Source organism: Trichosurus vulpecula, chromosome 2 (assembly GCF_011100635.1).
Source record: "Trichosurus vulpecula isolate mTriVul1 chromosome 2, mTriVul1.pri, whole genome shotgun sequence".
NCBI lineage: Eukaryota > Metazoa > Chordata > Mammalia > Diprotodontia > Phalangeridae > Trichosurus > Trichosurus vulpecula.
In genome coordinates, this window is record NC_050574.1 from 19,437,408 (window position 1) to 19,452,930 (window position 15,523).

Here is a 15,523-nt window from a genome sequence, read left to right on the forward strand (position 1 = left end):
GTCTTTTGCCCTCCCCCACCCCCCTTTCCCCCAGTGCTTAACACAGTAGCTGGTACATAGTAGGTGCTTAATAGATGTTTATTGACTAGTTAAAAATTCTACTTTTTGTCAAATACTATGTTAAATGCTTGATAGCATTAGAAAAATTATGGTGTTCATGGGTGTTAGTATGACTGGTTTAAAAGGTTTTCTTAATATTTTGCACTAGTTAGAACAGATTTAATAAAAATTGAAGAGGGTTAATTTCCTTTTTTTTTTTTTTTAAAGCATTTGTATTGCTTGTGTGCTAATGCTAATTCTTGGGTTAACTGGGAGATAGACCATGGTAACTCATTTCTTGTATAGCTTACAGTTGAGTACTGTTGGGATTCTTGAAGGTGGAATGAATATAGTGGTATATTTGAGAGAAAACTGTGATTTAGCCTTGTTGATGTGTTAGCAGGTGGTAACAAGCAGCTTAGTAGGTTACAGTTTCTCATAGCTGAAGAGAACTTTAGTGTTATTCTATGATGATTTTAAAACTTCCCTTGGCCTTTGGGAAAGCGTTAAATTTTTCTCTGCTTTGACCCCCAACCTCCAATCCCTCAAAGATTTTAAAATTTTGTGACCTGCTAATAAGTTAAAGATTGATTGATAATGTGGCTGTGAGCGATTCTTTGATAGTTAATATAAATATATAGTACACATTATTATTATGATACCTTTGGATTATACTATTTCAGGAATTTGGCTATAATATTCCTGGGACTTTCCATTTTGGGTTCTCTCAAGAGGTGATTCATGAATTCTTTCACTTTCTATTTTGTCATCTGGTTCTAGGATATATCAGGGCAGTTTTCCATGATAATTTTTTGAATGATGCTGTCTAGGCTCTTTTTTTGATCATGGCATTCAAGTAGTCCAGTAATTCTCAAATTATATCTCCTGGATCTGTTTTCCTGGTTAGTAGTTTTTACAATGAGACATTCCATGTTTTAATCTATTTTTTCATTCTTTTGATTTTGTTTGATTGATTCTTGATACCTCATGGAATCATTAGCTTCCACTTACCCAATTCTTATTTTTAAGGAATTATTTTCTTCAATTAGCTTTTGTACCTCCTTTTCCATTTGGCCAATCCTACTTTTTAAGGAGTTGTTTTCTTCAGTGTATTTTTGTACATCTTTTTCCATATTTTGTTCTTCCTTTACCAAGCTTTTGACTCTTTTTTTATGGTTCTTTTGCATCACTCTCATTTCTTTTCACAATTTTTCTTCAGTCTCTCTTAATTTGATTTTAAAAATCCTTTTTGAGGTTTTTCCAGGGGTTCTTTTTGGGCCTGAGACCAATTCACATTTTTCTTTGAGGCTTTGAATATGTTTTGACATTGTTATCCTCTTCTGAGTTTGTTTTGATCTTCCTTGTCACCAGAGTAATTTTCTATGGTCAGGCTCTTTTTTTTTTACTCATTTTGGGGCATTGTCCCAAGTTTCTTATATCAGGGTTTGTGGTCTGGCAGCTGGCCTGCCGTGCTGGGGCAGCTGGACCTTGTCTCTGACTTATGTGGGGAATCAGAACCTTCCAGTGGCTTACTGGGGTGCGGCCTACTAGCTGGCTTGCCTGAATGCTGCCTGCACAGGGCTCTGCTCCCCTTTTACCTCAATGAGACAGATCTTTCCTGCCAACATTCTAAGTTATCTTGTTTTACCCTATCTTTATTGTTGGTTCTGCTGCTCTAGAATTCATCTTGAGGCATTATTTTATAGTTGTTCGGAGGTGAATTTGGGAGTGTTCAAGGAAAAAGAAAAAGAACTGGAAGGAGAATAAGTTTAGAAAAGAAGATGGTCAACCTCAACCTCACTTAAGCACGAGCTGCCTAAAAACTAGCAGACCAAACAAAAATCAATGACTCTACGAGACAGCAAGAAATATTAAAACTAAATCCAAAGAGTGAAAAATATAGGAGAAAACGTAAGATAATATGACATAAAAATAATTGACCTGGAAAATATGTTGGGCAAGGAGAGAGAATTTTAAAATCACTGGACTCTTTAGAAACCAAGTTTTCCTAAAAATGGCCTGGGCACTATGATTCAAGAAATCATAAATGAAAACAGTTCATATCTAATAGTACCAGAGAACAGAGTAAAAAAGAGAATACACTGATCATCTCCTGAAAGAAATTCCAGAAGGAAAAGTCCAGCGAATGTCTCAGCCAAAATTCAGAGTTCCTCTTCAAAGGGAAACAGTCAGAGATATCCAGAAAACAGCTAAAGCACAAAGGAACCACAGTTAGAATCACACAAGACCTGTCAGCTTCTGCTAAAAACCAGAGATCATAAAAAACAGTATTCCAAAAGGCAAAAAAGAGAGACTTACAATCAAGAAAAACTAAACCTGCAAAGCTCAGGATAACTGTACATGGGAAAATGGATTGATGATGGAATAGAGCACTTTCAATTATTCCTAATCAAAAGGCCGGTGCTGAGTGGGAACTTTGAAATACAAACAAAAGACCAGAGAAACCTAAAAAGGGAAAGCTATTTGAGCAATTGGAAGGAGATCTCTGCATGACCTAGTGCTAACATTCTAATGAGAGAGAAGGAACAGTGTCCCTTCAAAACCTGAATGTCTTTAAATGACAGTGAGGAAGTGGAAAAGGAGAGCAGAGGTTCTGGGGTTGGATTGGTTTTATTCTGAAGCTCTTAAGAAGGGACAGCACAAGGAGGAATACTACTATAGAAAGGAAGAAGGGGGTGGAATTTGCTATTTCTCATAATTGGGTGTGTGTAAAGAATGTTGCTGTTTGTCTGTCATTCTCGAAGAGGCCCAAAGATATCACAGGGGTCATGTCTTGACTCGTGCATGAATTGGGTATAAGTGAAGCATAGCTGTGCATCAGCCTCTGTGAAAGAAGGGGGTCGGGGAACAGGCTTCAGATGATCCCTATTATCTGAAGCAGACAAAGGAAGGTTGAACACACAGTGTGGGATAGAAATACTTCAAACTCAACAGGAAAACAAGTAGAAGAGGGGAGAGGTAGGTTAAGAGGGAGGAGAATGCCAGGGAGGGAAAAACAGCACAAAAAACATGCTTTCTAATACTAAGCATCCTAAGTAAGTGTCCTAAGGTTCGGGGAAGGGGGTACAGGGAGGGAGAGGAACTAGAAAGAGAATCTAAAGGGGTGCCATAGACTGCCTCTTAAAACATCTGAGGAATGACTGAACGAACTGTAGTATATGAATGTAATGGCATGTTAACTGTACTGTAAGAAATGTTGAAAGAGACTTCTGGGTGTACTGAATTGATGCATAGTGAAGCGAACAGAACCAAGAAAGCATGTTGTACAAGTGCAACAGTATTGTAAAGAAAAGCAACTTGGAAAGGTTTAAGAAGTCTGATCAAAGCAGTAGCCTATGGCCATCTCAGAGGGGGCTCCATGAGGAAGCCTGGTACCCACCTTTAGGGAGAGGTGAGGGACACACAAGGCACTGGCTGAGACAGGACGTGGCCACTGTTTGGATCGGTTTGGTTTGAAAGCTTATTTGTTACAAGGGCTTTTTACTTTCCCTCTTTTCTCTTGGTTAATATCGGGAGAGAGAAAGTTAAGGAGGAGATGGAGTTAGCAATAGTGATGCAAAAGAGGAGAAGGCCATTTTGACATTTTTTTTTAAATGCGCAGAAGAGAACAAAAAAAATCAGAGGGAAGCACAGATTACTGACCTGTAGAATTATATATTTTCATCAACCAGTATGAAACAGAGATTCATGATTTCATATAGAATCCTCTTTTTGTACTTTGCTCTGAATAAGAAAATGCTTTTTTGGAGGGGTGTTAAGTTCAGAATTTTTAAAACCTATGGAGGGATTTCAGTGTTAATTCACTCAGTTGTTTTCTAGGTAACATAACCATAGACAGGGGTGGGGAACATGCAGCTTTGAGGCCACATGTGGCCCTCTAGGTCCTCAAGTGCAGCCCTTTGTCCTCTGGATGTTAGAGGTTGGGGGTACTGGATCATCAGCATCCTTTCTGGGACGTATATAGGAACACCAGAGCCCTTGGGCCTGGGCTGTTCTAAGCTGTCCTACCATTACGGCTCCCTGATGCTTTCAAGATCCCAGACTGCTCTGGGGCTCTCTCAGGGGAGCTGTCGGCTTTTGGCAGACTACCTTCTCTGGTCATGCCAGCACTGGCCTTGGACAGCTCCTTCTTTTGTATTGCCTGTGGTCTTCTGCATGACATTCTGTGCAGTGCTGGGGTGGAAGATGTCATTTGTTCTAGTCTTGCTTTGAATTTCTTGGTCATTTGTTACAGTACAAACTTCAAGGTTTTGCTGGTGTGGCAAACAGGGAAAGGCCGGGAAAACAGCCTGCTTCCTTTTAGGCAGACATCTTAGTCAGAAAGCCCCTTCTGTAGTTTTGTAAATCTTCACCAGAATTACAGCCAGTCATCTAGGTTTATTTCTGTTTGCCGTGTACGGCAGAAATGCCAGTCCCAGAATGTCTGTAGAAGTTTTATAATGCAAATAGAATGATGAAATATTAATATCACTCATTAAATATTGAAAAGTTCATGCTTTCTTTAGAATTGTCTAAATCCCTTTAATCTACTGCCAGTTTAGGGTTCAGTTGGGATACAGTTGTGCTAATAATTGAAAATATTTGGAAATAAAAGGACATTTTGAATTAACAAGTCTATTTGTGAATTTTATTTATTTCTTTTACACTTTAGATCAGGGGTAGAAAACCTACAGCCTTGGGGTGGGGAACCTGCAGCATCGAGGCCACATGTGGCCAAAAGGTCCTTGGGTGTGGCCTTTTGACTAAGTCCAAGTTTTACAGAACAGATGCTTTTATTAAGGGGATTTGTTCTGTAGAAGTTTGGATTCAGTCAAAGAACCACACTTGAAGACCTCAAGGGCCACAGGTTCCCCACTCCTGTCTTATGTTACCCCTCCTCCCCTCTTCTTCCATTTAAGAATTTCTTTTATCCTAACTCTTCCCTGTAATTCCTTCCTCATGCCTTCACATCCTTCTCCATTGCCCTCTGAGTAATATCTCAGTGTCAGTTCTTATCAACTGAGTTTGAATAATCTTTGATTTAACTAAGAAACATTTTGCTTTTAATCTTAGAACTAGTTAAATTTTTTTTTTAATTTCACTTTCTGCTAACGTGGAACACTCACATTAGTTTTCCTTACTTTTGGCACATCTGTGAGAGGTCGCCTGGCATAGTGGACAGAGTTCTTGACCTGAGTTTGAATCCTGCCTTGGGCACTGACATAAAAATTATCCAAAATTTATTGATAGGTGCTGCTGCCAATCATACTTCTCAACATAAAGAAACATTTTAATAACTGGTTTATTATATTCTGAGCATAGAGCCCCAGTGCACAAAAGCCACTGGACCCCGAGCCTCCGTTTTAGCACTTTAATGTAGGTTTTAGTTACATCAGGACAGAATAGAATTTTAGAGCAGGCAGAAGAGGAAGGTCCAGCTTCATACATTAAAGAAGGGAGCAGAAGGGGAAGATCTAAATGAGGAAAAATGATAAGCTGGTCACTCAACACTAAGGCTATAATTGGAATTTGCAGACTATTAATTTCGGAGCTATACCTAGTCACTTAACATGCTCATCTTAAATAAAGAGAGGTAATAAAGCTGAGCTAGAAATTTTGCTGTCACTACTCAGTTAAATGTGAGCTAAGTGTGGATGTCTCCACTAAGTTCTGTATGCTCTGGCTAGTGATGTGCCCTTGCATCTCTCAAGGAAATGGCGGCAATAGAACCAGGCCAGAAGAATTCTCTTAGCACAGCACATAGTAGATGAGTGACCTTGGGCAGGTCAGCCTTAATTTCCTTATCTGTAAAATGGGGACAGTGATAGCATTTACCTTTCAATGTTGTTGGGAGGTCCAGATTAGAAAATGCTTTTCAGACTACTTTTTAAATTATGATTATGATCATTCTGTTTCCCACTTGTGTAAATGAAGCGTGGTTGGGCAAAATTGCCTTTTAAAAATGGTTAAAAATCTTTGAAAATAAAGACATTAATTTTTTTTTACATGAAAGAAATTTCTGGTAGTTTTTTCTTTATTTTGGTGAAACTGTGCTCATTGGGCAGCTAGGCAGTACGGTGGATAGAGCGCTGAGCCTCAAGTTAGGAAGACTTCTCTTCCTGAGTTCAAATCTGGTCTCAGACACTTACTAGCTGAGTGACCCTGGGCAAGTCATTTAACTCTTTGCCTCAGTTTCCTCATCTGTAAAATGAGCTGGAACAAGAAGTGGCAAACCTTTATTCCAATATCTCAGCTAAGAAAACATGAAATGGGGTCACAGAGAGTTGGACACAAACTGAAATGACTGAACAACAGAGCTCATAGTCTTATTTATTGGAAACATCTTAAGGGAATGGAGCTGCAGATCGGTGATTTGGCTGGACTTCAAATTAAAACTCTAGTGAATCACCTTAGTGTTTGTCTTTGCTTATTGGTGATGATGTTTTTATTGCTATGTTCTCGAAGGATTTTTTTTACTACGAAGGAAGGAATATATAGTTGAGGGTTACCTGGAGGGCTCTTAGGGTGTTGATAGGAGACTGTAAAGGATATATGTCAGACTTCTATGACCAGAAAAAGAAGGGCTGCTCATGTCATTAGAGTGAAGGCTATCCAAGGCTACATGTCTCTGGTATCTGCCCAGTGTTCAGAGATTGATAGCATGGTCAGTGGAGGATTTAGAGGAGAGCATTGACAAAAATCCCCCAGGCCCAAGGGGCATAGTAGATGCCTTGGTCTGCCACGGTCAAGGTAGGAACTGCATTGCTGGGTTCACAGCGCCCTCCACCTACTGGAGGACATGGACATTGTCAGGAACAGAATGATGCACACCAGCCTTATGTTTGTAATTTGTGAGAGAACACCCTGCTTGTGGAAGGTGTCATCCCACTTCGGTTTAGCTTGCTTTTGTGAAGGGCTTAAGATTCTACAATCCTATTTTTCCTAGTCATTTAATGGATTTAACTTCATTTTTTGTGATATAGTCTCTTTAGGGGTGTTATTGGAGTTAGCTTTTTTAAGAAGAGTTTTTGTAGATCCAGTAGTTTCAAGGTATTCCTGAATACCTTCTCAGTAACTATTCAGATTTCCCATCGCTTAATTGCCATGTTGAACACCTAATTAGTATGTAGATCTGTATCTATGTCTATATCTGTATCATCTTCATCTATTTCTAACCAAAAGGTCTGGGTTGTTTAAGGGAAGCAGGCTGTTGGAGAAGATGTCTTGATCGCCCAGGTTGGCCTCTGATGTTCCTTCAGCTCTGAAATCCTGTGATTCTATGTGCTCCCATTATATGTTCATAGACCATAAGCTTCTGGAGTCAGGTTGTTTTTTTGCTAGATCCTAGCACAGTACCTTGGGCATAATAGGAGTTTAATAAATGTTTGTTGACCTGGATTTTTGAGCGTCCTGGGCCAGAAATTGGTTGGCATGCTGTGGTGTGTATGAAGCCAAGGTGTGACTCGGAGCTCTCAGTGGACCAGTGAGCATCAAAGGGGTGAACAGTCATCAGAATGGCCCTCCCTCCAGTCCTCTGACCCACCTCAGTGTGGGCATTCTGCACATTTCAGTTGCATCTTGGTTGTAGCTCCAGCTCAGTACTTCCCAAATTGGACCTGGGCCTTTCCCTCAAAGTCCAGGCTTTCTGATTTCCCTGTTCTCTTAGGGGACCCCCATTCACTGGGCTTCATCTCCCCCTCTCCCTTAATCATTTTGTTATGTTGGGTGTTACCTCTTCAGCCTGTCTTTCATTTGTCCTTTCTTTCTCTTCCCATAGCTGCCACCCTCAGCCTGGTTCTCATTTCCTCCTAGCAGGTGTCCTGGCTTCTAGTGGCTCCCATCCTTCCTTTATGCTCTTGCCAGGCTTAACCTTCATCTGTTTGTGTTATTTCTTTGCACATACCACTTTATGGTCCCCTGACACGTAGACAGTCAAGTCCAAGCTGTGTAGGCTGGCACTGAAGAACATTCAAGACCTTCTACAACCTGTTTCTGGGTAATATCTTTGCAGCCTTTCCTTACAGGATTCTTTTCTCCATTTCCTAGAAAACCTGTATTGCACTTTCCACAGAGACCCTGAACTTTACTACCTCGCCTTAGCTCATAGTGCCCCTTCTCTTGCTTCCATACCCAGGTTTGGACTGTTGAAATCCAAATGTCATTTCCTCTGTGAAGCTCCCTGATCATTCCATTCAGAAAGGATCCTTTGTGTTTATGGCTTTATCATGTTCATTTTGTATTACAGTTATTTGAATATATGTAATAGTTATAAATTAATAGAAGCTTTATAAAGGTGAGGATTTTCCTGTGTCAACTCTAACTCCCACAGTGTACTTAGTAAAGTTTGTTGAATTGTACAGAACCATTTGGGGGGAAGGGAAGGAAATGGAGGTATTGAATAAAGGGGGGACGAGATGATCTAGGGGTAAACAAGACCAATACAAAGCAAAGGCTAGAGTTCATCATGAGGAATGTGGCTGGCATGTGTCTGGGACAATGTCTTTACAACAAAAATGCCAACCACAGAGCCTGGGAATTGGAGATCTTAGTATTTCCTAAGATTTAAGGCAGTGTTGCATGATGGATAGAGATCTAGCCTCAGTCCTGGCCTTGGACCCATACAGGGGGGCCCATACAAGGGAGTCCCTTCTTTTCTCTCTCAGTTTTTTAGGACCCAATGGTGTTGAACCCAAATAGAATCATTAAGAGTCCTTCTTGGCAGTCACAAAACCACAGATTCTGATTATGTGTGTTTCATTATATTTTTGTTTTGTTAAAAAATACTTTTTCCTCTGTTGCATTTAATCTGCTTGGGGTATGCTCTGATAGGGGCCACCTGTTTGACACCTGCCTCTGCTTTAGGCAGCTCTCATATTGGTTGTGTGAGTTTTCTCACCTGGCAGTTCCCTTGACCAGTGAAAACTGGGGTCTGATCCCTTCCATATTTTGACATACAGTACATTTCTTGTTTTGTATTCAGGAGTCTCTTACTTTAATTTTGCATGATACAACTATTTCTTCCTTCCATTTTGTCTGTAGTGCCCAATGGATGTTCAGCTATTGCCATTGATAGAAACAAATATTTTTATTTTGTTAGGTTAAAAATAATTGGTCTGAAAAGGTGAGATTTTTATTTTAGGTTTCAGAATTCTCAGGATCATAGATTTAAAGCTAAAAAGGAGCCTTAGAGACCATATATAGTCCATGGCTTCTTATCCTGGGACCTATGAACTTGTTTTAAAAATATTTGGATAACTGTATTTCAACATAATTGTTTTCCTTTGTAATCCAATGTATTTTATTTTATGTATTTAAAGACATTGTCCCGAGAAGGGGTCAGTATGCTTCACCAGACTGTTTAAGAGTCCAGGATATAACAAAGTTGAAGAATCCCTGATCTAGTCCAGTGTCCTCAATTTTACAGCTAACCTCTGCAAGTCTCAAGTTTCCTTAAGTAATTTTCTCCAGGTCACACAGCTAGCAGCTATATGCCAGGCATGAGATTTGAACCCAGGCCTTCCTGACTCCAGGTCTCATACCCTAGCTACTGCACAGCACTGTCACCTAGTTAATTGCTTCTTGTTCTTCCTTACCTTGTGAAATAACCAGGTCCTAAATTTCCTAGTTCAGAATTTGGTCATCTCTTGGGTGATGATTTTTACAGCAAATAGACAGGTCCCACAGGTAAATGTTATTAAAATGCGGATGGTGTCCTTTTAGTCATATAAATGGAAGCATTTTATATTAAATAGTTGTGAGGTTAATTAATTTTAGGAACTGAACAGTTAACTATTTTAATATGCACCATGAGCTTCTGTCATATACAGCTTTGTTTTTTTAGGTGTATTGTAGTTATGAAATGGCTCTGTTTGGGTTTGCTTGTGAGTTTTTGTCTTCTTTTGTGTACTTTATTTTAAAATAATATCTTTGATCTATAAAAATTAGAAGCCCCCTCATACAAGAAATAAGCAAAAACAATTCAGCACATTGGCTCTGTCTTAAAATGTATTTCTCATTCTCCAGAGGATAAAATAATATTTTTAACCTTGTAATTCTTCCCTGTCTTTCCCTTTCTTTCTTTCTCTCTCTCTTTCTTTCTTCCTTCCTTTCTTTTTTTTTTTAACAGTTAACAAGCACAAGCCATGGATCGAAACTACATATCACGGTATAGTCACAGAAAATGACAACACAGTCCTCTTGGATCCTCCTTTGATTGCCCTGGACAAAGATGCCCCTCTGCGCTTTGCAGGTACCAGAGTGACTTCTGTTTTGTTCTGAAGATCAGAATTGGGTAGGAGACAATTTGTGTGACCTGTGTTTTGTAGGATTATCACGTGTATTGGGACCTTTTCTGAAAATATTTTGCCAGCAATTTTGGCCTCTGGCTTTAGGTGCCAGATTTTTTGTTGTTGTTCAGTTTAGCAGTTATCTGAGCATCAGGCTGTTCTTTATGATGGATTTTCTATCTCAGTGCATTCCTGTTCTGGATGTGCCCACGTGTAGACAGTAACATTTAACGATTACCATGGATGATTTTTTTTCAAACTACCCAGAGTTCAGATAGCTGGGGGAAAAATCTTTGAGCAAATTAAACATTTCGTTCATAGCATCATCATTTTTATCTTAGGTTTTCTGTTTTCCTCCTAACTAACTTTGCAGTGGGGGGAGGCAGGGCAATTGGGGTTAAGTGACTTACCCAAGGTCACACAGCTAATAAGTGTGTCAAGTGTCTGTGGCCAGATTTGAACTTAGGTTCTCCTGACTCCAGGGCCGGATTTTAAGCTGCCCCATTCCTTATTAACTTTGATTTCTTCATGTAGTGACTTTGTGGAGACAATAAATTCTCTGTAGCTGTTCTGGGGATTTTTTTTAGCATATACTCTCACCAAGATTTAGAAGTTCTAAAACTAAGTCTGTTTCCATTCTGTTTACTTATTTGGAAAGGAATGGAGAAACAGACTTTTTACTTTCTCTGAACAGATGGAATAATACAGTGGTTAATTATATTCATTTGCATCAGATTTTTGTATTTGACAAATTTTTTTCCAAAAATATTTGTTACCAGTCTTTCAGACAATTTTTTTCAAATGCAAAAATTCTTATTTTAAAACTCACTGTAGATAATTTATTATTTCTGTTGGTCTTTAGTATAAAATGGTATACGTTAACTTTCCAATAATCAGTTGTTTGGCTAATATGCCAAATCACGTTTTCAAAAAAGTACTTGGGCTGTTTAGAATCAGTGGTGAAGTCAGTCAGATCTTCATAATTTTTTGCTGGAGGGGTGGGTGGTGAGGTGGGGCTGGTTGGGTACGGAGAGTGAAAAAAATAATTGAATTAGATGCACAAAAGAGGAAATATTCTTATGTCGCTCTGTAAATATATATATATATCAGTTTTATGAAATTGCTCTAAGAAAATTGTTTACAGATCTTCTCTAAATTTAAAATTATTTTTAGCATGCCATATTCATTCCCTCTGTGCACATTAAACATTTAGACTAAGTGTTATTGTGTGCATGTCTCTGTGGCATATTTTTCAGTAAAGTCCCTATGTGTTTAGTGTTCACTAAATTATCGTAATACAGGTGCTGCTTGCCTTTATTAGATGCATAGAGATGTAGCTGACATCGAGTGTATAATGCTGGTTAGAAATGAATGACTACCAGAAACCTCAGGAGCTCCTTGTTGATAGCTACCATATGGGGAATAAATTAGTGACACCAAGCCCTTCCCCTTCCCCTCATTGTTTCTAGAACCCTACTGACCCCATGGGAAGGGAGGAAAGAATGTTGGCCCCTGGAGCCGGAGGACAAGCAAGATTAACACGCCAGTTGAGTTCTTTATTCCTTGGCTCATAACAGGCAGATTATTTTATCCCTTTTGAGCCTCAGTGGATTAGATGGTCTATAAGATCCTTTTCAGTTCTAAATTAGTGATCGATTGGAAAGCTAAAAGATTTTAAAATTTTCTTCCCAGACACATAATCATATGCCTTTATTACTTGCAGTATAATTAAAAATAAAGCTGAGTTAAGAAGCTTTCCTGATTGACATACCACGTCACTTATTTTCCCAGTTTAAAAAAAATTGTAATAAAAAGACCCAGTTCATTCCAGTGACTTTGTTCCAGAATGCACCATCTTTTCCCATCTCTTCTATTTTACTATAATATACACACAGTAAGAAATACATCATTTTTCCACGAGTAAATTAAGGGCAACCAGGGACTGTTTCCTAAGTAGCCATTTTGAAAATGGCTTAGTCAAAATATCAGATCATACTTTGAGAAAAATGGTGTTTATAATCATTTTGGTTTTATTTGGGGGTGGAGAGGAGTGATGGGTGGGATGGTTTGAGAAACACATTTTCCTTAATGAAACAATACCCTTTTTTCCTTACCTAATTAAATTTGTTGCCTGGTTGTAATAGTATTTGAGGTTTGTGTCCCCCAAAATTAACTTGATACCCAGAATGTTACTTGTAAAATTTTGTTGATTTAAGGCTGTCCTGTCACTTGGCTGAAATGAAAAATACAGAATGGAATTTTTGATTTCAGTAGCAAGGAGGAAAAAGTCCCTATTTACCAGAGCAGCAATTGGACAGCACCTGCTGCACTGAAAAGCAATTGCTTGGTGTTAAGGGCAGCATTGTCTTCAAGGAGTTATTTAAATAGGTTGTTGTCTAGGTGCGGCAAGGGAGGAGCCACAGCCTGATTTGGGGCATTGTGTCTAATTAGTATTAGGTGTAAGAGTTTATCCCTTTCAGTAGTATGGTTGATAACACCATCACCAAGGATTTATTTCAACAGGTACTTAATATTTGCCAAATATCGTGTTAGTGATTGGAGATAAAAAGGCAAAAATGAATCAATGGAAAAGTTTCATAAAAAAGTAAAAATGTTTTATTGTGGATATAGTTTGTTATAACATGACTAGTAGCCCAGCCACCATTTTTTTTAATTTTTCATGAATTAAATGCTTATCTTGAGCATTGAGCACATATAATGGCCAAACCATCTGATACATTTCTTCGGACATAACCAAGAGAAACGAACCTTATTTATCCGTTTATAAGTAGAATACAACAGACTCTTTGTAACAAATAAACTGTTTTCTCTCACCGTGCCACCTCCTTTTTCTAGTTTCCTAGAAGGAAAGAACAATGTCAATTGTCCAGCAGCATTAGTTGCTGTAAGCGGTTAAGTGTGAGAAGCTTAGTAGGATGTTGGTTAAAATTTGGTCATGGTAACAAAGAGCTTTTAGAGTCTGTTACCTTATTCCACTTTGTTAGAAACTTCTATTGGCTGAGGATGCACATTCTCCTTCTCTGGCCTAAATTAGAAGTACAGGTTTTTAACAAACTCTTGTAGATCTCAATCACCACAACTTCTTTATTTTTTTAAAAAAATAACGAGTTAAAATATAAACTAGATGTGGAGGGTAGATTGATAGCTGTATTAAATAGCTGTCCTTTCATGACTGCTTGGTTACTTGGAGTGTGTTTGTGCTCTGCCAAACAGAGAGTAGTCAGATGAGGGGATGTAGCGCTCTTCTGATTTATTTTACTGCCAAATAGCAGATTGTACTTTGTTGTAGCTAACTTGCAGGTATTAATTTGTCCAGGGCTGCCAGTGTTGTAAATTTAGTTAACACACTATATTCTTTTGGCTCCTGGCTTCCTGTCCAGCTACTGTTTTTATTACAGAGAAATCACATCAATATAGTAAGCTATTTTATGCTTCGTTGTAAGGAATGGCTCATAAAGGGAGAAAGATACTTTGGGAAATATAAGTGATATTCAAAACAGAAGAAAATACAAAATTGTTCTTAAAAAAGTAACTAGGATTTTTAAGTTTTGATGATACTCAAAACTATTGTCAAAAACACTAGTATTTATGGGCAAAGAAGCAAAAAATTAAAATGACTTGTAGATCCTAAGGCTAAGGCACGAGCATTGTTAGTGATCTTTAAATTGTGTGAATTCTCTGACCCATATAGCTTAAATCAGACTTGGAAATCAGTATAAACATCTTTGTGAGTTGATTAAAGAGCTTTTTCTCTTTTGGCTATTAGGAAGTAGTCAGGGTCTGCCATTCTTTTCCTTTTACATCCCAGCCTGAGGATTTGAAAATTTTGCAGAATCAGTTAATGGTTTATGTTGTAAAATATAGGCACAAATGTAGGAAACTTTATTAGAATCAGATGAAATAAATTAGAAACTGCTTAATCTCTATGTGTTTTCCTTCTCTGTGTAATCTTTATTTTTCTTTTTGATTTGTGTAAGTCATAGGTACCAAAAGGTGACTGATGATGCCATTGACACTCACCAGAGATTTTCAGTCTACCACAGAAGGGTGTGTGATGTAGGGGTTAGCTTATGTCCATAAACCTCTCTGGAGACGTGAGGTGCTCCCCAAAGATGTAACCTGGGTGTTGACTTTGTTAGCAACATTTACTGAAGAGAAGGATCTAATATTGAATAGTTTTCCACGCCAAGAGGTTATTTTGCTTTGTGGGCCAGTCCTTGAATCAGGAAAACCTGGGTTCCAATCCTGCGGCTGCTAGATATTTGCTATGTGATTGTAGGGAAGCCACTAGACTTCTCAGTGCCCCTGAACAACCCTTGAAGACTGTACCTTGAAGAGCATTAGTGATGGAAGGAGCATCTACACCAAGAGCTTACCATGTGCCAGGCACTGTGCTAGACTCTGGGGACATGAGTACAAAGAATTTGAGATGCTTACATTCTAAATGGGGAGATGGAAAGTACATATAAAATATGTACAGCATAAATATAAAGTGAAGAGATAAAATAGCTACAAAGCAGGTAAATTTAAATACAAGATAGTTTGGGAGAGAGGGTACTAGTGATTGTGGGGATCAAGAAAGGCTTCCTGCAGAAGATATTGGTGAGCTATTTTTGAAGGAAGAAAAGGATTCTATGAAGCAGAGGTAAGGAAGGAGTACATTCTAGGTATTTGGGATGCTCAGTGCATAGGCCCTGGGGCCGGTGGGGGGAGTGGCCAGTCTGGGAGGAGGAATAATGTCTAATGACTAGAAAGCTCTGTTAGTGGCCAGGTCATTGGGCATTTTTAAAGCTAAACAGGAATCTCATTTTTTTCTAGAAGCGGTAGGAAGCCCCATTGGAGTTGTCTGAGGAGGGGAGTGGCTTGGTTAGGTCTGCACTTAAGGAAACTGACATTTTGCATCAGTGTAGGATAGATCGAAGGTGGGGAGAGGCTGGAGTCAGGGAGACCAGTTAGGAGTCTCTTCCAGCCATCACAGGGAGAGGTGATGAAGGCCCAAACCAAGATGGTAGCCATAGGAGTGGAGGGAAGGGGTCAGATGTGAGAGATGTTGTAATGGTAAAAATGCCAAGTTTGGAAATTGATTGGATGGCTATGTGGGATGACAGCTATTGAAAAGTTGAGGATAATGCCAAGATTACAGACCTGGGAGACTGGGATTGTGGTGCCTTTGACAG

General features: G+C 38.9%; 1 protein-coding gene across 4 annotated transcripts in view; it reads left to right on the top strand.

The window, feature by feature from the left end:
* CLSTN1 (calsyntenin 1) overlaps positions 1 to 15,523 on the top strand; it is an 87,024-nt gene that overhangs the window by 34,270 nt on the left and 37,231 nt on the right. For all 4 annotated transcript variants that reach the window (XM_036743089.1, XM_036743091.1, XM_036743090.1 and 1 more), the window contains exon 2: positions 10,166 to 10,288. In XM_036743089.1, coding sequence (XP_036598984.1) covers positions 10,166 to 10,288 — 123 coding nt within the window. The remainder of the gene's footprint in view (positions 1 to 10,165; positions 10,289 to 15,523) is intronic.